A 21,233-nucleotide genomic window follows, 5' to 3' on the forward strand; every position below is an offset into this window, starting at 1 on the left:
AAAAACGAAATTAAAATACAACATTAAAATATTGAAGTAGCTCTTGGAAACCAGAGAAAAGAATCAAGGCATGAAGGAAGTGCATATCAGATGCTTGCGGGTGGCGCAAGCCGAACCCCTTTGAACTTGACTATTTTATAAGTGGAGTTTTTGAGTCCTAGCGTCTAATTGACGCCGATTCATCAGCGCTCAGCTGTAAAGACGCCAAGCGCCTCCAGGCAAAATATAGCCACTTCAGAGTAGGCGGGGTCAAGCGGCGCGAGGGGGTTCCGCCAATGAATAGCCGAGAAACAGCGAAGGCTATAACACCTGGGCTTCCATTGGCCGAAATTCCAGCTCCTCCTCAGATCTGACTTGAGGATTCTGATTGGGCGAAAACCGAAAAAACCCACAGGCCGGGCAGTACGCTCACTCGCGACTGGGCGTAGTCGACAGCTGTTCCCCGGCAGCCAATGGGGAGAGGGGTTGTTGCGGGGTGCCAAGATGGCGGCGCGCTGCTTTCTGACAGGGAGAAGAGGGGCAGGGATGGAGTGAGGGCCGCGGCGCTCGGCTTTGGGGCGGGGGTGGGGAATAACGGTCGGGGCCCCCGGTCTGGCTCTGGGCGTCCCTGCGCTCGAGGCCGCGGCGGCGGCGGGGGCTCTCGCTTTCCGGGTGAAAAAGGCTATGAGGTGACGGGAAGATGGCGAGCGACGCGGGTAGGAAGCAGTTCTGGAAGCGGAACGCGTCCCGGGTGCCGGGCAGGTGAGCGAGGGCGCGGGTGGAAAAGTTTCTCCCGGGGGGCGGGAGGCTCCCGCGGAGGCGGAAATCTCGAAATGTGACAGCTTGCCCCTGTTTTCTTGGTTCTCGGTGGGGCTTTGCGCGAAGTAAACATGCCCGCCGGTGTGGCGCTCGCTGTGGGACGCCACGAATTCGCGAAGGGGGGGGGGAACGGTTGGGGGTTGCTGCCTCTATTGTGGTACAGAGCACGGGCAGGATTTGTGTTAGGTGTGGAGGCACGTAGCCAGAATTTAGGTCGGGGAGGTGGACCAGTGCCGGATTTGTTGTTGTCGTTTAGTCGTGCCTGACTCTTCGTGACCCCATGGACCAGAGCACGCCAGGCACTCCTGTCTTCCACTGCCTCCCGCAGTTTGGTCAAACTCATGCTGGTAGCTTCGAGAACGCTGTCCAACCATCTCATCCTCTGTCGTCCCCTTCTCCTTGTGCCCTCCATCTTTCCCAACATCAGGGTCTTTTCCAGGGAGTCTTCTCTTCTCATGAGGTGGCCAAAATATTGGAGCCTCAGCTTCAGGATCTGTCCTTCCAGTGAGCACTAAGGGCTGATTTCCTTAAGAATGGATAGGTTTGAATGGATAAGCTCTGCTTGTTGTTGTTTAGTCGTTTAGTCGTGTCCGACTCTTTGTGACCCCATGGACCAAAGCACTCCAGGCACTCCTGTCTTCAACTGGCTCCCGCAGTTTGGTCAAACTCATGTTAGTAGATTTGAGAACACTGGTAGCACCCGACCTTCCTACGCCTCTGCAGCCCAGGACCTCCAGACACACTGCCCAGGCTAGCAACCCAGGGAGGTTACTTTGGTGCTACTAATGCCAATGGTTTGACTTCACCCCCAGAGGCATACTGTCTCTTGAGACAGATGCATGGCAATGCTATTGCAATGAAAAGGCCTGTTATGAATCAGAAATTTGAAGTATATTAGAACGGATATTGTGAAAAAGAAGGTGAACGAGTGAAGAAATAGAGGTGGCAGGGAGCATATGAAATTAAGTGTGGGGATACATTTTTAAGGTTCAAAGGAGTCCTTTAGTGAGTTCTTCTAATGCAAAGACTAGGAATGTGGAACAAAAACAAATACCTTGCTTTGTTGTTGTTTAGTTGTTTAGTCATGCCTGACTCTTCTTGACCCATGGACCAGAGCACGCCAGGCACTCCTGTCTTCCACTTCCTCCCGCAGTTTGGTCAAACTCATGCAGGTAGCTTCGAGAACACTGTCCCACCATCTCGTCCTCTGTCGTCCCCTTCTCCTTGTGCCCTCCATCTTTCCCAACATCAGGGTCTTTCCCAGGGAGTCTTCTCTTCTCATGAGGTGGCCAAAGTATTGGAGCCTCAGCTTCAGGATCTGTCCTTCCAGTGAGCACTCAGGGCTGATTTCCTTCAGAATGGATAGATTTGATCTTCTTGCAGTCCATGGGACTCTCAAGAGTCTCCTCCAGCAGCATAATTCAAAAGCATCAATTCTTCAGCGATCAGCCTTCTTGATGGTCCAGCTCTCACTTCCATACATCACTTCTGGGAAAATCATAGCTTTAACTATATGGACCTTTGTTGACAAGGTGATGTCTCTGCTTTTTAGAATGCTGTCTAGGTTTGTCATTGCTTTATGTATAAGCTAAACAAGCTTAACACGCGGGTGGCGCTATGGGTTAAACCACAGAGCCTAGGACTTGCCAATCAGTAGGTCGGTGGTTTGAATCCCTGTGACGGGGTGAGCTCCCATTACTCGGTCCCTGCTCCTGCCAACCTAGCAGTTTGAAAGCACGTCAGAGTGCAAGTAGATAAATAGGTACCGCTCCGGCGAGAAGGTAAACGGTGTTTCCGTGCGCAGCTCTGGTTCGCCAGAAGCGACTTAGTCATGCTGGCCACATGACCTGGAAGCTGTACCCTCGGCCAATAAAGCAAGATGAGTGCCGCAACCCCAGAGTCGGCCATGACTGGACCTAATGGTCAGGGGTCCCTTTACCTTTAAACAAGTTATAGCTCAGGGCCCCACTCTCTTGCCCCCCCCCGAAGCGTCTGTAACCCAAAGTATGACTGTACAATTAAGAAGTATATTAATAGTGAAATAATTTTGGTAGGGAAATATCTGACCTGTTTTTTTGTTTTTTTGTTTTTTTTGCTTAGAGTTACTAATAGCATTCAATGCTTGGGTCTTTCTTCTGATATGGTTCCTAGCTAGAAGAGGTGAAACTATTTACAATGGTTCACCTTTATGCTAGTGAGAAGGAAGCTGTACCTGTTGAGTTTGTGTGTGTCATGTATCTGTTAAGGATATTTGGACTCTGCCATAAACAAATGTGAGAGTTCAACAATGGGAATATGTTGATAACAAGAAAATCTGTTGAGGTGCCTGTGCATTTCATAGGCAGTAAAGAATGTGATGCCAGAATAGGACAACAAATACCCATTGGAGAAATTGAGGCGGTGAGTTCGCTTTGAACAGTATGAAGTACAGTACAGTATGTTCAAGGCTATTGTGTGGGTTTCTCTACCTCTTAAAAGTAGCATAGTTAGTAGAATGTCTACCATTTATGGAATCCCTTTCCTCCCAGGTCTTGGCTCTGGCCATTATCTTATTTCAGCTCAGCTTTAAAACACGTTTATTTGCCCAGGCATTTGTAGGGTGCTATTTTTTTCCAGCCTAAGGGATGCTCTGCAGCCTTATGGATATTTTATGATTGTACATATTGTAGACTGTTACTTTGTGGTTTTATGAACTGTTTTGTTTTAACTTGTTTAATCTTTGTTGCAACCCTTAGATGAAGGGTTGGCTAGAAACATTTCAAATAAACACATGCATTATAGTGTTGCAAACAGCAGATGTTGATGACTACAACAGAAAAGACACGAGGTTCATCTGAGACACGATTATTTACTAATAAGTGCTGCCAGGTAGTGTGATCCTGTCCCTCAGTAATCACATGGGGTCCTGTTTATGTAAGTAATGCTTGAAGGATGCTAGTGTTGGGCTGGGAGCATTGTGGATTCCTGACACATGGGATGCACTAGAATGTTTTTCATCGGCGGGCTGTGTCCATAGCATAGGAAGATGCCCGTTTTCCTCAGCAGATAAAGAGTCACTTGTAACAGCACTTAATAGTCTACAGTTGTTACACCTCTGACTTGGCTTCTCCACCCACATCTCCCAGTCATTGACTTTCTTGCATAACCTCTCCCTGGCAGCATCCACTGAATCAGGTTATGATATATGAATATGCAAATGATATATTAAAATTCACTATAGATACTTACATAGTATTTCTACATCTAATCTTGAAGAATGTGGTATGGTGTGTGATATTAGAGAAGGAAATGTGGACAATACCACATGTAGGAAGTTCTATACTACAATATATGCAATACCTGTAAAAACAAACTGTAGACTTATTTGTTTCACAATTAGCCTACTAAGATGCAATTTCTTAGTAATGCAGTATTCAAGATTAGTGAGTGCATATGACTTCTAAGATGGTATATAATTCCAGCATTTAAAACTTTGATGAAAAGGGGTGTGACGGAGATAAGTCCTTGAAGTATTAATTCTAGTCTACACTAGTAAGTTGCATTCAAGTATTTTGAGTTGTATGCTTTCTATTTCAATACTACTTTAAGCAAGGCACTTAAAACACCACAAAAATGAAACTAAGGCATATTGAAGTTGACTCTTCTGTTTTCTTATATATATAATGGCCGTGCATGATTTTTCAGGAGAGTTCTCTTGGAAACATCACAGAAGTGCAAGACGTGCAGTGACCAAATGTGGCTTTTGACTATTATTAGGCTAGTTGGGTTTGCTTCACTTGGTCCTGGTCCACCTAGTTGTTTAATAAAAACCAATCCATTGAATTTTGCAAGTAAAGCATTAGTGTGGTACATTGTGAAATATTCCCTATAGTTAAAAGAAATAAGTCCAGGTGAAATGATGATTTGGGCTGGAGCGGTAGCAAATTTCAGTTTGGTAGGGCCTCATCCTTGTTACTTACACAGTATTTTAAACAGCGTTCAAGCAGCAGTAGGTGAATCTCTACCTATTGTGTGATCATCAGCTCAAAGGTCTATCTAGTGCTTGTCAGTACAGAATAGTTTAACAAGCTTGTTGTTGCTGAAAGCATTTTAATGTGGAGAGGGCTGACATTGTTGTCTTGCTTATCTGATAATGTTAGGGTTTTGCCTGCGATCTGACACCTACTACACCACTTCTATTGGCCATGCTGACTGGGGCTGATTGGAGATGGAGTCTTAACAACCTATAAGGGTCTTGGTTTCCCTGTCTCTGATGAGTGTTTGCAGGTGCTTTCAGTATAGCTATGATCCAAATCTTAAAAGGATGTACAGAAGGTGACCATTTTATGCATGTCCAATTGACACTGTTCCCGTTTTGGCAGATGGGGGCAGGGCAAACTTATATGCGCACAAGGGCCAGGAATGGAAACACTGCATGAAATGGTTGCCCCCTGTATGTTTATTGTCTTAAGCTGGATGGCCTCATCTGTTTATATAAAATACATTTCTGTTAAAGAGTGCAGCATATCCCTTCCTACCAACGTATGGTTTAGTTTAACTGGAGTACTGTTTATAAATAGGATAAATTTATAATATAAAACTTCTTATTGTATAAGAGAAATTGTGAGTTAATTTTGAAGCCTGCTAAACACACTTATTAGGGAGTCAGCTTCATTGAAATTCCATGTAAATAGGTGTTGGATTATGCTGTAATTGTACTAAACTTTCTTTCTTCCTTTTTAGTATTCAACATGTATACGGAGCTCAGCATCCTCCTTTTGATCCACTGTTGCACGGAACGTAAGTTTTTTTCTTTTTCAAAGAAGATAAAGGACTTAAATCTTCTCAGTATCTAATCTTTGTTGAAGTCGACGCTTTAGTCATCTTCTCTTTCTGCTTCTGACCATATTGCTCTCTTCGTTCCTGCTTTCCACTGGCTTTTTGAATTTTATTGCTAAACATTTAATTACTTTGGCTTAGCTTGAAAGTCCCTTCACTTTATGGAATAAGCTAATCAGTTTGTAATGCTGTATTCTGTTAAGTAATTTTAATTTAAGCAACTGTGTTTCTTTACTATTGACAACCGTTGCCAAAATTAGGGTAACTTATTTTCATTTTTCAAAGCATTTGACTCTGTTTCAGCTGGCTTTATTAATTGTGTTCATATTACAGATTTGCAAACAATGTTTTAACATTTCTTGGACCAATGCTATATTATATTTGGGAGTGGTAATTATTTTTCCTTATGTCAAACTAATATTTTAAGTTTTGTGCTTTGTCGATGTTTTATCAAGGGCTGCTTATTATTTATTTGTTTAATTTAAGAATATTTTTAATAGAGCTTTTATATCCCAATTTAGCCTGGGAGGCTGTCCCCCCCCCCAAGGCCCCGCCCAGCTGCCATCATACATGATGTCAGGTTTGAGGCAGGTGAATATGTGGATGCAAGGAAATGAATAAGAGTTTAAAGTGTGCTCCTATTGTGCTGACAGTGAGCCCTTTTGAAGGTGCTGGCTTACAGGTGTGGTTTGGATTCAAACTGTTCTTGCAAACATACATCTTTTCTTTGTGGACTTGCTTTGCTAGCCTGCAAAGGAAAGCTATCCTTTTGCAGGCCTGGTTTGAATCCAAACTGTGCCTGCAAGTTGACAAAGTGGGTTGTGTCAGCACTTTTGAAGTTGTTATTTGACAGCTTAATGATGTCGGGCGACAGACAGGTGAGTTGCCCCACACACCTGTCAAAATGGCTTATGGAGCCCTCAAGCTGAAAAAGGTTCCCCATTCCTCACTTAAACCAAGAAATGTCTTCTGTATTGTGCATTCATTAACAATGAGCAAGCATAATGTTTCCCGTTGTTCTATGGACCTCTTAAAGAAGCTCTGGCCATTTGGGAGTATGCTAGCTGCCTTCTCAGTTTCCTTTGCGTGAGGGTCTCTTGTACTACAAGCTCACTGGATATACGTGAAGCAATATAGATACACATCCATCTGTATTTACATTGCAGTCTTAATTCCTACACAAAAGTTTCACTGTGACATTTTGATTGGTGATGGTAATAGGAAATACCGTATTTTTTGCTCTATAAGACTCACCTTTTCCCTCCTAAAAAGTAAGGGGGAATGTGTGTGCGTCTTATGGAGCGAATGCAGGCTGCGCAGCTATCACAGAAGCCAGAACAGCAAGAGGGCTTGCTGCTTTCACTGCGCAGCGATCCCTCTTGCTGTTCTGGCTTCTGAGATTCAGAAGTATTTTTTTTCTTGTTTTCCTCCTCCAAAAACTAGGTGCGTCTTGTGGTCTGGTGCATATTATAGAGCGAAAAATACGGTAGTTTCCTCCCAGTCTTACTTGTAAGAAATACCATGTATGGTCTCAACAGTGGCAGGAGACAAGTTTTTCCTCCTGTAGAGCTAATACAACAAAATAATTTTGTTTCATTGATAATGCTACTCAGCCCTGGATTGCCTACCAGATTTTTAAATTGGTCCCTTTTGCTTCTCCGATCTTTCGTATCACTACGGCTTTCCTTCTTGCACAGGCAAACTAGCTTAAGCAGATATGAACTGAGAAATAGCAGGAGGTGAATTATTTGAGAGGCTTGCTTTCTGTCGGCTGGAGGAGAACCAATTTATGAGCTGGCAAAAAGATGCAAACTGTAAATGTCAAGTCTGGAGGAACTGAACTAGAGTATGGATTTTATCGCTCCCTGTTCATACTACTATTATTTCTGGAATTGGAGTAGTTTGGCAGTGCAGCTGTAATGTGCTGATCTCTTAACCATTTTTAATACATTGGGATTAGTTCCTTTCCTCCCCCGCCCCATGGTGTGAATTCTCCCTCTTTTCTCTGCCCAGTTTAACAGGAGTCACTGTTACGTATAGCTACACTCGCTATGGTTGATGGTTACCAAGCTTTGAAACCAGTTTGTACACCCTAGTTAGATTAATCATACTTGTTCACATACTGATGGTAAGCCATAGTTGAGACTGGGAAGGTTGGTGAAATCTCCCGAGGAGCTAAGAGAGTGACAGTATTATTTTGACTCAACGTCAGGCAATCTCTTGAGACTGCGAATATAATACCGTTTATCAACCTTGTTGGGTAGTGACCTGGATGGTCACGATTTTTACATGTTGCAGTAGGTCTGTGAATGATAAAAAAATTATATAAAAAAGTATTATATTGGGTTTGTAAATGACCACTTGTCTAGTGATGAGGAAAACAAGCTTTATAAAAGTTATTTTGAATTAGGTAACATTCTGACAAAGGTATCTCTGGCAGGTTAGCTTAAAAAAATTACAGACCTGTTTGTGGAGCTGAAACACACCATTTTTTTTTTTTTTAACCATTTGTGAAACGTGAAACGTGGTTCCTACCTCTTTACTTTAGTACTCTGTAATTAATAAGTTGTCACAAAGGACAATGAAGAATCTGAACAAGCTAGGAATTGTATATTGTTGTATAATCTTGCTCTCTCCCCACCATCATGATGCTACGATTTTACATTGTCTCTCTGATTCAGTGTCTGTAGTATAGGCCTATAAAAGGTGCAGGGTAACCTTCTGTGTTAAAAGGGACGCAGGTGGCACCGTGGGTTAAACCACAGAGCCTAGGGCTTGCCAATCAGAAGGTCGGCGGTTCGAATCCCCGCGACGGGGTGAGCCCCCGTTGCTCGGTCCCTGCTCCTGCCTACCTAGCAGTTCGAAAACACATCAAAGTGCAAGTAGATAAATAGGTACCGCTCCGGCGGGAAGGTAAACAATGTTTCCGTGCGCTGCTCTGGTTTGCCAGAAGCGGCTTAGTCATGCTGGCCACATGACCCGGAAGCTGTATGCCGGCTCCCTCGGCCACTAAAGTGAGATGAGCGCCGCGACCCCAGAGTCGGTCACGACTGGACCTAATAGTCAGGGGTCCCTTTACCTTTGCTAACCTTCTGTGTAACAATAGTTTGCACCTCATGGAAAGTCTTTACTTCACTGGGATATTTTCTTAAACAGATCAACTGTGGTTCTGCCTTCCCATACCCAAAAGTGAGTGTGCCTTCTACTACTTGTTTCCTGACAAGCAGCAATAATAATTTATATGTCTATCAAGCATGACAACACGGTGTAAAAGAGAAATTATTCTTTAAACCTACTTGTTTCAGTGCTGCTTAAGATTTGTATTTTAAGGCAATTAAATTAGGCAGGTTCCTTAGACTTGACAGTGAAGTTTTCTTCAGCCTGATAAAAGCTAGGAAGATCTTGGAGGCTAAAATAATCAGGACTATTGTGCACACTATATTCTGCATACAACCCTGCATGGAATTGTAGCTAATCACAGCTTCCTCGCAAGTGTGTCTTCATCATGTCTGCCATTCCCACTTTACTTCTTTAGACTTGTATTTACAGTACAGTCGTACCTTGGAAGTCGAACGGAATACACTCCGGAAGTCTGTTCGACTTCCAAAACATTTGGAAACCAAAGTGTGGCTTCTGATTGGCTGCAGGAAGCTCCTGCAACCAATTGGAAGCCACGGAAACCCCGTCGGATATTTGGCTTTCAAAAATAGTTCGCAAACCAGAACACTTCCAGGTTTGTGGTGTTTGGGAGCCAAAACGTTTGAGAACTAAGCTGTTCGAAAACCAAGGTACGACTGTATTGTGTATGTGTATGCCAAAATTGATGAAGTAGTCCTCACTTATGACTCCTTCCCTTTGTGTAAAACAGCAGCTTTGCCCAGTAATTCCTATGAGATGCAAACTGAAATCTGAAACAGTTGCCTTTAAAACATTACTTGCTAGGCATTTTTTTTTTTAAAAAGCATTGCTCCTATGCAGTAGATGACATGGCTCAAACACACTTTGAATTCAAAAGGGAAGAAGGAATAGGTTTACATGTCTGGAGAAAAATAACCCCTCTTTGTACGAAATCATTTTTTTTTTAGCCTTGTGCTACTGTCATGTGCACATTTGGGACATGGTGAGGTTTACTTTGGAGAGAATATGTATGGAAATGGGATGTTGAATAGTCTGAAATAAAATTCAACCAGTAGCTAAACTTTAACAGGATTGCACTTGGTTCTTTGTACTGAGCTAAAGGTGTTTCAAGATAAGCAAGCTAATTCTCTCCTGCAATCTCTGAGGTTCAGACAGTTTCTATGATATTTAAAGGGAATTGCTCACGAGGTCCTTTACCTATCAAAGTAAGCACACACAATGCAAATATGTCATTTAATGTTTAAGACAATGAAACAATATCTTTGACAGGCTGTATGAAACAATAGGTTTGTGAACGCAGAAGGAAATAAAGGAGTAACAAACACCTTTTGACCTACATACCTTTCTTGGTTTACTTCATAGAATCTGCCCCCCCTTTATTAAACTAGCAAAGCTTTCTCATTTATAAGCCTTAAAACATAAAATTACAAATAACTCTGGGAAGCTTTCCTGTTCGACTCCCATTGAAATGGACTCGCTCAGCTCAATTAAAATTAATGGGGCTTGCACAGAATTTACCAGAGGATTGTGCTTGAAATAAGCAGGAAGTAGCATAATGGGGAAAGGGAGGAGAACTGGATGGAAAAGAAGGACTGGAGCAACTCTGAGTTTATGTAGATAATCTGGGAAATGGATCAAAATTGAGTTCAGTCCTACTCTTGTGTGGCTAGCAGTACTGAGCAGCATTCTGTTCAATCCCTCTTGGATTTGTTGAGCTAATCTGCCCACATTTACTGTCTGTGATTAGTGTAATAGAGAATTTTGGAGGTTTCATTAAATATTTGTTTTGCAGAAAAATGTTCACAAGCCCCTTAAGTTTGGGTTGTTGTTGTTTTTTGGTGAAAATTTTCTCATAAAAATTGTTCAAGTTAAATGACTACTGTGGGAAGTGAGGAGTAATTTATTTTGAGTAATTTTTAGGCATGAAAGAATGGGGAGCAGGGAAAGGTCCTAGGTTCAAAATTAGCATGGTGCCAGGCGCATTTTGCGCCTAAAGTTTCTCCGTTTGCGAGCACCTAAAAATGTCTGGGTGCCATTTTTTGCGCCTGGCTGATACTCAAGGATTACTGAAATGCATGTGCTTTAAAGCTTCAAAGTACAGTGGTGCCCCGCAAGACGAATGCCTCGCAAGACGAAAAACTCGCTAGACGAAAGGGTTTTCCGTTTTTTGAGTCGTTCCGCAAGACAAATTTCCCTATAGGCTTGTTTCGCAAGACGAAACGTCTTGCGAGTTCTTGCGAGTTTCCTTTGTCTTAAAGCCGCTAAGCCGTTAATAGCCGCTAAGCCGCTAATAGCCGTGCTTCGCAAGACGAAAAAACCGCAAGACGAAGAGACTCGCGGAACGGATTAATTTCGTCTTGCGAGGCACCACTGTATATGTTAAGGATAGACAATATGTTAAGGAGTTTAACAATAAAGAAGAGAATGTTTTGAAAACTGAAGTGGAGTACCAATATTTTTATTGTAAATGCCAAATTAAACATGCATTAACAATTTCTGCTAAAATGTGATATAACAATGTGTCACTTATGTGAATTGCATATTAGTTTATGCTTATCAAAATAATAAAAAGAGTTGCCAACCCCCACCCCCTACCCGTTTTGGCGCCCACAACCCAGGTTCCAGAAGCCACTTGGCTGCTAACTCTTCTATTCCACTTTCTAACACTGGAGAGGGCAGTACCACAATTTAAAAGAAGTGGATAAATGAAGGGAGAGGCAGGCTGTGCTTGAAAGTAGCACTTGATATGTGAAAGATGGAAAGTATTTTGTGCAAAGTATCTTCTTGAACAAGCTATTATTTATGAACTGGAAAAATACACACAGAGAAGGAGTTTGGATTTGACATCCCACTTTATCACTACCCTAAGGAGTCTCAAAGCGGCTAACATTCTCCTTTCCCTTCCTCCCCCACAACAAACACTCTGTGAGGTGAGTGGGGCTGAGAGACTTCAGAGAAGTGTGACTGGCCCAACGTCACCCAGCAGCTGCATGTGGAGGAGCGGAGACGCGAACCCGGTTCCCCAGATTACGAGACTACCGCTCTTAACCACTACACCACACAGAGATCCCTTGTCCAAGACCCTTGTCCAAAATATGCTGAGCATTCTTCACAGCATCACTGCTTTTGAGCACCAGCTTGAGACCAGCCTCTTCCATTGCTCTTCTAATTTAAAATGCAGAAATATCCTTATAGATGGAGTTAAAATGGGGTTGTATCTAGCAAAACCATCCCCTTAGTGCAAGGACTTCATCTGCCTGCATGCCCATGGTGGTCCCCCAATCTGCTTTGGGGGGTTGGGGGAACCCCCAGAACAGATTTGAGTGGGTGCAGGGCACATGAGGGAGGGAGAGGAAGTCATGTTGTGCTGATGGAGGGCCTTGCAGTAAGATACAAACCACAGTAACTAGATATGCCAAATGCTATGGAAAACTGAAAAAGCTGCACATCTAACTAATTTTTGGTTAGCTGCACATTGTTTGCTGATTAGCAGCTCGCTTCTTACCAAGTCTTCTCAGAAATATGTCCCATTGAATTTGGGCCAGCCTTAGTGTAACTTTTTGCTTTAGTTGGAATGAACTAGTTACTTAGTCAGGTAGTATAATAAGCACAGAAGTGCCTGTGCTTGTCTAAAGTGCTGGTTTTTCTTTTAAACAGCTTAAAACCTGGAGCCAAGCCACCAACAACTCCAGTGAAACTGAAGAAAATCAGCACGTTTCAAGAATTCGAAAGCAACACGAGCGACGCTTGGGATGTCGGGGATGACGACGACGAACTCCTAGCAATGGCTGCAGAAAGCCTTAACACAGATGTAGTCATGGAAACAGCTAACAGAGTAATTCAGAATCACAGCAAATTACAAGAACAGCACAAATTGCAGGAGGAACAGGTGGAAAAGGAGCAACCACAGCAGCTTTCAGAACTGCCCTCAGCTGCGTGTGGTGACAGCAGACTGGTTAAATCTGTCAGTGAAAGCAACACATCAAGTTCTGCAGGTATATTAAACCTCAAACTCCATTGCCATTCATTGTTTCTCTAGGTTGAAAGCTGTAGTGTATGCCTTGTTCCAGGATTTCTTGAGGGCTTGGAAGCTTTCACTTCCCTCTTAAGCCAGACAGTAATTGAAAGGGTCATGTTATCCATTCAAAAATGAAAATAATGAGAAGTTGGGAAAGTGTGCTTAGTAGTTCTTGTACTTTATACTATAAATCTACCACACCAATGTCTATGGGACTAATCCAAATAGTGGCATTTAAGGACCATAACTCAGAAGGGCCATTTAATTGAGAAGTCCCCTTTCCAGTCACCACTTGCTTCGCATGTGATATTCATTCATAGGGGGTTCTCCATGATTACCTATATGTGTGGGCAAGTTGATGAGGGAGTAGGAGTTCAGACACCAAGCCATGTAGGGCCAAAGCTCAACGCTGCTACAAGTCAGTGTAGACAATGTCCTGGACAAATGTCTTGACTTTGTATAACACAGCTTCCTGCATATACTATTTAAACTAAGCACCAGCACTTGGTTTGGAGTTCACAAAGCGACTAGAAATCAGTGGAGCTTTCAAGCACTGATGACACACCCAGTTCTCTTTCATAACCTCATAATTGTAATCTTCTTTCTCAAGGCTGTCTTCAAAGGCAGCCCCATGAACAACACATTGTGACAGTCCTAGTTTTGAGGTTATAGGACCATAGATAAGAAAGTGGACAAAGTAAGCTTTTCTATGCTGAACTGCGAACAAGGCGCTCTTGATATGAATACTTGGTAGCAGGCTGCATGTCATACAAAAAATGTCATGCATGACTATATTTATGAAGGCGTTTTTAGTATTTTCATGTAATCCTGAAGAAATGAGTCCTGAGTTGTTTTTAAGACACGCAAAGCACTGTTTCCTCTTTGTCTTGGAAGGAAAAAATGGGAAGCCTTGCTACATCACTGTGAAAGTGTTTAATAGTAGAAAATATTGTCGGAACCATTTAAAACATTACTACTTGAAGTGTGTGTGTTTAATGCCATTCTATATGAATAACCCATCAGTTGTTCTCGGCTGCTGCTGCACAAACGTGAGATTCTTGGTATTGACATGATGACAGGGAGTTCTATTTTTATAACTGTTTTGAAGCCACAGTGGATATAACATTTTCTGTCTCTAACCAAACAACTGTTACAAATACTTGTGTCCCAGTATTTTTCTGTTTTAAATTAAAGTTTTACCTTTGCATTATAAAAAATAGATCGCTTGATGTCTGCCTGTTTGCTCCTTTATATACTCTGCAGATGGTGCTGATGAAGTTATTTCTGTGCCAAGATCTCAGTCCCTTCCACAAGCCTCCACTGTTACTCTGGTGGGTGGAGTGACAGACCACAGTAGCTCAGGTATCCCTATGCTATCGGAAAGAGAGGCATCGCGTTTAGATAAATTCAAGCAACTACTGGCTGGCCCCAACACAAACCTTGGTGAGTACTGCTTAACCATTGGTCTTCAACTGATGGGTTAGGACAGAGTACTGGGTTGCAATCTGATCTGAGGTGGGTCACAACAGCAGTGCTGCCACCTTACAAATATAAGGCAAAAAGTAGTGGGTTCTTCAATGCATGTTTTAAGTTGAAGTTGGGTCTTGTGTAGCAAGTTTATCTCTGGCAGTTTGAGCCCTGCTAAAGTGTGAGATGTACTTCTCTAGAGATTTCGTTATTTCGTAAGGAACAAAAGTTTTGAGCTTATCTATTTCAGCCTTTCAAGGATTTAAAATTGTGATTCTGTTTTATGGCAGGTCTTAATTGGTGTTACAGTGAAATTCCCTTTTTACGTGTTTGGTACTGAACATTGATTTATTCTCTGTTTTCAACTGCACTATTCATGAATGTCCATTTTTACACCACTTCAACATACATGGTTTCCCCCAAAGAATCCTGGGAACTGTAGTTTTTAAGGGTGCTCGGAATTGTTAGGATACTCCTTTCCTGCTCGCAGAACTACAGTTCACAGAGTGCTCTGGGAAAGAGGGATTGTTGTTAAACATGTTTAAGTTTGTGGTGTGGACGTACCACATACCCTTTCAGCCACCTTGACTTGTGTTTGATTTGAAATCAAATATTCTAGTTTTATAAAGTAGCACTTGATTTCATAACCTGATAAGGACTTTGTGCACGTAAATAAAAGTTTATATTGCACCATCTGTATATAAATTGTATAAACTACATAAAATTGTATGCATTGACTGTTCTGTATAACATCCCCTCCTGTTAGGCAAGGGGAGCAGCAGGGAACTGAAATTGCATTCCTTCCTATTCATTTTATATTTATTCTGGAAAGTGAAAATGTTTAGTTTCTGAGTTGTTCTTTTTCACCCCCACCCCCCAGTCATTACTTTGTTCTGTCACCTTCGATCCTTTTGAAAGCCTGGCAGCTTATCTGTTGGCAACAATTTGAAATCCATGTTCACTTTACAACCAAGTTAAGCCCATGACATCAGTTTCATTTCAGCGTTTGATTTGGTTACCCACATTTTGTAGCAGCCCCTCTCAAATTCTCCAAGTGATGCCTAGTCTTTCTCCCTGATTTCCTTCCCCAGCTCTTTCTAGATCACATGTAAAGCTGATCACCACTCATGAGCATTAATGAAAATGCAGAGCTAGCTGAAGGAAAAGAAGGCCAGTATTTGGCAGCACAAGGACCTTGGAGCAGCCTTTCTTAACCTGTGGGTCCCCAGATGTTGTTGAACTACAACTCTCATCACCCCTAGCCAGCAAGGCCAGAGCTCAGGGATGATGGGAGTTGTAGTCCAACAACATTTGGGGACCCACAGGTTGAGAACCGCTGCCTTGGAGGAACTGGGATAAACAGTGCTGCCCAAGCTCTAGGAACGGAAACTCTAGTTATCTGACAGAAGATATTTTAAAAGCCCTGAGGTCATTTTGCCATAATAGAGCAAATGGTGAAGACTAGATGAGCTCCTGCTCTGATTTGGGATAGCATGATAGATGGCACCAAAAGCTGCAGAGGGGTGCAGGAAAACCAGTAAGATTGCAGCCTCCCATCAATTCCCTAGTGTAAATCATCCACCAGAGTGACTAAGGCTGTTTTCTGGCACGAATCTAGATAATCAGTATCTCTCCTGTGGAAATTGGACTGGAATTTCACCTCCCAGGACACAAAGGCTTGGGGGAGGGGCAGAATCTCGTTTCACTTTCCAGATGCTTCTAAGAAGGCAAGAGGTGGATGCAATTCCTTGTACTTTATGCTGAATTCTGAAAGCTCCCCCTCCAAGAGGAGGAAAAGATGGAAATTGCACTACAAAAAAGGGAGAGCTGCTTGCTGCCTTTCTCCATCCAGTGTTTATCTTTCCCTAATGACTAGATCTTTTTAGTGCCTGAGATTTCTGCTCTTTCTTGCTTTTTCTGTGCCTTGCTGGTCAGAGAACCAAAAGTTTCAATAGCGTGTGCTTAGATGGTGAGTGTCAGGCTTGGTGGGCTGTCTCTAAAATGCAGCAAATACCGTTAAGCCAGCTCTAATATGCCGTCAGCTTTCCTACCTCACTCCTGAATGACAGATACTTTGTAAAACCATTAGGCACCTTATGTACAAGAAGTGTGATCACAGGAATTGCAACAGTGAAATGTCTTCATACCTCTCAATAATGGGACTTGAATGTTGAGAGATTTGGCCAGGTTACAGACAAATTTGGAGCTTGCTTAATTTATTAAATTAAATTTATTTTTTTCAAGGCTGTGGCATTAGGCTTTCCGGGCATTCTTTAATTGCCGGGGACTTGTCTCATCAATTGAGAGAAAGCAAGAGTCTTCAAATCTTGGCTAGCCTTGGTCACCAAACACAACCTTTTGGTTACTATATGTACTTTTCCTGTTCCGTGCAACTGTGTGGAAGTTCAAGTCCTGCTTTGTTCAGTTGGGTTACTCCCAGGATGGTATACGTAGGATTAATGTATTGGTTCCTGATGTGCTATATAGTGGTTTGACTTCACCCCTAGAGGTGCACTCCATTGTCTCTCGAGACAGACGGATGCCAACCAACCAACATCAGTGCAGGAAGTACAGTGGTACCTCTGGATACGAACGCTTCAGGTTACGAGCTCCGCTGCCCCGGAGGTAGCTGCTCCTGGTTGTGAACCTTGCCCCAGGATGCGAATGGAAATCACGTGCCAGATGCGCGTTCCCCATTAGCAAAAGCGCGCCTCAGGATAAGAATGGTTTCCGCTTAAGAACGGACCTCCGGAACGAATTACGTTCGTAACCAGAGGTACCACTGTAAAGGGCACTCATCTGATATAATCTCTTTTTCAGCTTCAGAAATTTGGAGCTGGGGGGGGGGAGTGGGGTATCATTTTGGCAGTGGGTAGCTGAGGAGCATCTTGGTTGGTTGCCTGCTGCCATAACAGCTAGCACCATTCTTCCTCTTTGGCAAGGGGGATGAGTAAAAACGTTAGTGAAAAGCATTGCATTTTTAAAATACTCTGTACAAGCTATAAATGTTTCCAGAGGGGAAAAAAACCTTGTATAGGAAGGAAGTTTTATGAAGTACAATTGCTATGCAGATCAACACTTATTTCTACAGCTCTCATTTGCCCTTTTGACCATCCACATTAAAATTCTCTCTTAATGATCTTCTAAACATTCTGTGCTTCCTTTCACTTAAGCTCTTATGCAGTTATTTTCTGTTTCCTTCACATCTCCACCTCATCTATTTCACTATTAAATTTTCCAACTTTCTGCCCTAGTTAGCTAATCTAGCTTGCTTTTTTGTCTAGATTTCTTTCTGAACAGGTTAACTCCTTCAGCACACTTGTATTTGACTTATCAGTTTCTGTATGCATTCAACTGACACTTTTGCTTCATTGAAGATTAAGGGCTTTATTTGCTAGAATTTTTTTTTTTAATGAAGCACCTAACAGAGCTATTACTCTTAAAAAAAATGCTTGCAGTCGTTTCCATAGTGATATCAAGCCTTTTTATAAAAGCCATTTTCTGTATGTGCTGTTTGACTTCCCAGATGCTGTTGGGGGAGCTGGAGTTCCATGAATCTATTGTCTTGGAAGAATATTCTAGTTCTTTATAGTTAAATTATGCTAGGATTCTTTTTAATAAGGATGTGAAGCTTATAAATCTAGTTTATCATGTCTATCATTTAATTGTTCATGCAAACCGCTACTTCATGTAGCGATTTGCATTCATCTTGCTGAATTAACTGTTTGATGTCGCAGGATGGATAATGCATGTGCAGGAATTGTGGGGACCCTTAAAATTATGATTCTAGAAATATGATACTTAAAGGGAAGTGATAGAAGAATGGATATTGGTTTTGAACACAATACTGCATTGAGTTATGTGTGTGATTTCAAGGAGACCCACAATCTGGCAGTACCCATTAGTTTGAAGCTGGGTGGCCCTATAATTTATAATAGAGAGAGATGTTCTGCCATGCAACTGTGTGGTATAGTTCTATGAATCATATTGCTGTTAGCTAATATGGTATTTGTTTCAACGTAAATCTGCCACAGACTAAATGAGGATTGTGTTGTAGAAACACATAATTGACATATCTGGTTCAGCCATTTTTAGCTAGATATGCAAGCCCCAATGAATTCAGTTGGACTTCAGGAATATGTAGGTTTTGCCCCCTTCCCTGAAAACCTGTTGGAGCCTACCTAGTTACCGTAATCTATTAGTTCCGGCTTTTGAAAATTCCTACAGTCTGTTTCCTACAGCTCCCCCAATAAGGAGAGGTTGGAGAAGTTTAAAGTATTGGCTTACTTGTCATCTTTCCCTGTCCTTCCAGGAAAAACAGGGATTCCTGTGTAAGAGGAGCAGGAATAGGTTCTTGTCTGGGAGAAGGAGTTAAAACTATTTGCTTCCACAAGAGGTAGTGATGGCCACTTGCTTGGATTTCTTTAAAAGATGATTAGACAAATTCATGGAGGTCAAGCCTAATGGCTATGCTGTACCTCCACTATTGGAGCAAGTATGCTTCTGAACACCATTTGTTTGGAGTTACATATATGGAGAACGCTGTTGTGGTCAGATCCTGTTATTGTGTTTCCCATAGGCATTTGGTTGGTAACAGTGAGAACAGGATTCTGGACTAGATGGGACTATGGTTGATCCAGCAGGGCTCTTATGGCTTGCGTTGAGGCTTGTAGCGCTAGGGCAAAATTGACTGCCATTTCTAATTATCGATTTTAGCAGGGCAACCTAAAATAGCCTAGGGTGGACAGAAAAATGTTCAGTGGGCACTGAATGCTTGGCTGATGGTTGGTGGAAATTGGGGCAAGGGAAACTGAGTGGAGTATTCCTGGAAGAAGGCATCTGTGGGTGGGTGGCACCCTGAATGGGAACAGTTGCACAGCAACATTTACGGGTTCAACTTGATAACTAATAGCCATTGTTACACAAATTTGTAGAAGACATGTCTAAATGCCTCTTTATAGCTATTCAAGGTAGTCGCCATCGCTACATTGATTGTGTGAAGCTATTTCCCTTTGTGAATTTGCTTCATCTGTCCTCCACAAGTCTCTTCTATCATCAGTTTTATAGAACAACCCTTAGTATTATGGGACAGACTAAAATGTTTCTCTCCATCTGCTTTAGAAGCACTGTGCATTGCTTTTGTTAAAACACTTGGTTAGAGACATTTCAGTCTGATGGCTACATCAGGATAGATATTCTTTGTGATACCTTAATGTTCCCTATCCCTACACTCAAAAGTAATTTCTCTTCCACCCCCTTGATGTTGCTTAGAGACCCTGGGCTCATTAAATTTTTTGGGTCTAAAGCAAAAAAAGAGAGAAGAGACAAAGCACTGGTCATTGCTGTTGTCTTCCTTTTAAGAGGAAAAACGGAGTGTGGATGAAGTCTGGGTTTTTAGTTAAAACAAGTGAAGTACTTCTCTCCCTGGCAGCTGGAGGAACAGTTACTCCTACCAATGGAATTTTTCTCGCAAAAGAAAACGAGCTGCTATATACCTCACAAATGCCCTTATTGTCAGAGAACATCCCTGTAAGATTTCTTGACATTTTCCATCATCACTTTCATCATTATATATTTTTCTCCATTAGTTGTTTTTTTAACAAGAAAATTGGTGCCTCTCAAACTAACATCCTAGCTGTCCTGTTACTTTAATGGCTATCACTTGTTTTTCTAGCTTTTCAGGTTTGCTTCTGTATGGTAAAATAAATCTGCTTGGTTCCAGAAACTCCCCATGGAAAACGGACCTGTAGGACAGCCCACTTCTGCAAAGACCAATTAAATCCCCATCACATAAAAAAGCCAGGGCTCTTCCATTTCAAGGTTGTGATGACATGGCTCAAAGAGCCCTCTGATTTTCAAGCTTTTTTGAAAAGGTTTGTTGTTGTAGGAGAGATGGCAGACTGCCATTGTATCCATGTGCATATTAGTCCCAGAACAAAGGACCAGGGCACTTATTGAGTGGCCAGACATTTCCAACTGGAAAGTCTCTTGAATTTCTGTCCTTTTTAATAGACATTGTCTGGCAGGGAGAATGAATGCCACCTTTGGAATGGGTGAAGTCTGTATTGGATCTGACAATGCAATGCAAGGCCAATTGGAGAAGATGACATGTTATGGGGGTTTTCATTGCTCATTCAAAAGAGGGGAGTTTGAAACAAATGCTGAACAATTACAATGGTACCTCGGTTCACGAACTTAATCCGTTCCGGAAGTCCATTCTAAAACCAAACCATTCTTAAACCGAGGTGTGCTTTCCCTAATGAGGCCTCCCACAGCCGGTGCCCTTGCACTGTTCATTTTAAAAACCCAGCATTTGAAATACTTGCAGCCAACCTGTTTCAGGGATAAATGATGTGTTGGATTTGCACCTGCTTATAGTTAGGGACGCGGGTGGCGCTGTGGGTAAAAGCCTCAGCACCTAGGGCTTGCCGATCGAAAGGTCGGCGGTTCGAATCCCCGCGGCGGGGTGCGCTCCCGCTGCTCGGTCCCAGCGCCTGCCAACCTAGCAGTTTGAAAGCACCCCCGGGTGCAAGTAGATAAATAGGGACCGCTTACTGGCGGGAAGGTAAACGGCATTTCCGTGTGCGGCTCTGGCTCGCCAGAGCAGCGATGTCACGCTGGCCACGTGACCCGGAAGTATCTGGCCTCTTGAGTGAGATGGGCGCACAACCCTAGAGTCTGTCAAGACTGGCCCGTACGGGCAGGGGTACCTTTACCTTTATAGTCTTCTGTAGTATTGTGAAAGTAATCTTGCCGTGGCATGATCAAAGTAGTGGTTTGCAGTTGTTTACTAAGAAGCAACCAGCTTTCTCTTTTTAAAATGTCTTGCCTGTGATCATCGTAAACCTGTATAGACTTTTGCTATTTTAGTCACGGGAAGCTAGAAAAAGAGGGTCCATATGATGCCATACAATATTAACCTTTTCCTAATTAAATCCTGCAGAACATTGGCTGTGAAATCAGCAGTATTGAGAGAGTAGTGTATGTAATTAGA

At 42.5% G+C, this 21,233-nt stretch overlaps 1 protein-coding gene across 1 annotated transcript in view; it reads left to right on the forward strand.

Annotated features, from left to right (window-relative positions):
- The first annotated feature begins 470 nt into the window (after positions 1 to 470).
- The window catches only part of TBC1D22A (TBC1 domain family member 22A), a 112,135-nt gene continuing 91,372 nt past the window's right edge, over positions 471 to 21,233 (forward strand). The window contains exons 1-4 of the mRNA XM_077935818.1: positions 471 to 741; positions 5,521 to 5,577; positions 12,412 to 12,749; positions 14,036 to 14,215. Coding sequence (XP_077791944.1) covers positions 680 to 741; positions 5,521 to 5,577; positions 12,412 to 12,749; positions 14,036 to 14,215 — 637 coding nt within the window. The 5' untranslated portion in view covers positions 471 to 679. The remainder of the gene's footprint in view (positions 742 to 5,520; positions 5,578 to 12,411; positions 12,750 to 14,035; positions 14,216 to 21,233) is intronic.

This window comes from Podarcis muralis, chromosome 10 (assembly GCF_964188315.1).
Source record: "Podarcis muralis chromosome 10, rPodMur119.hap1.1, whole genome shotgun sequence".
Classification (NCBI taxonomy): Eukaryota; Metazoa; Chordata; class Lepidosauria; order Squamata; family Lacertidae; genus Podarcis; species Podarcis muralis.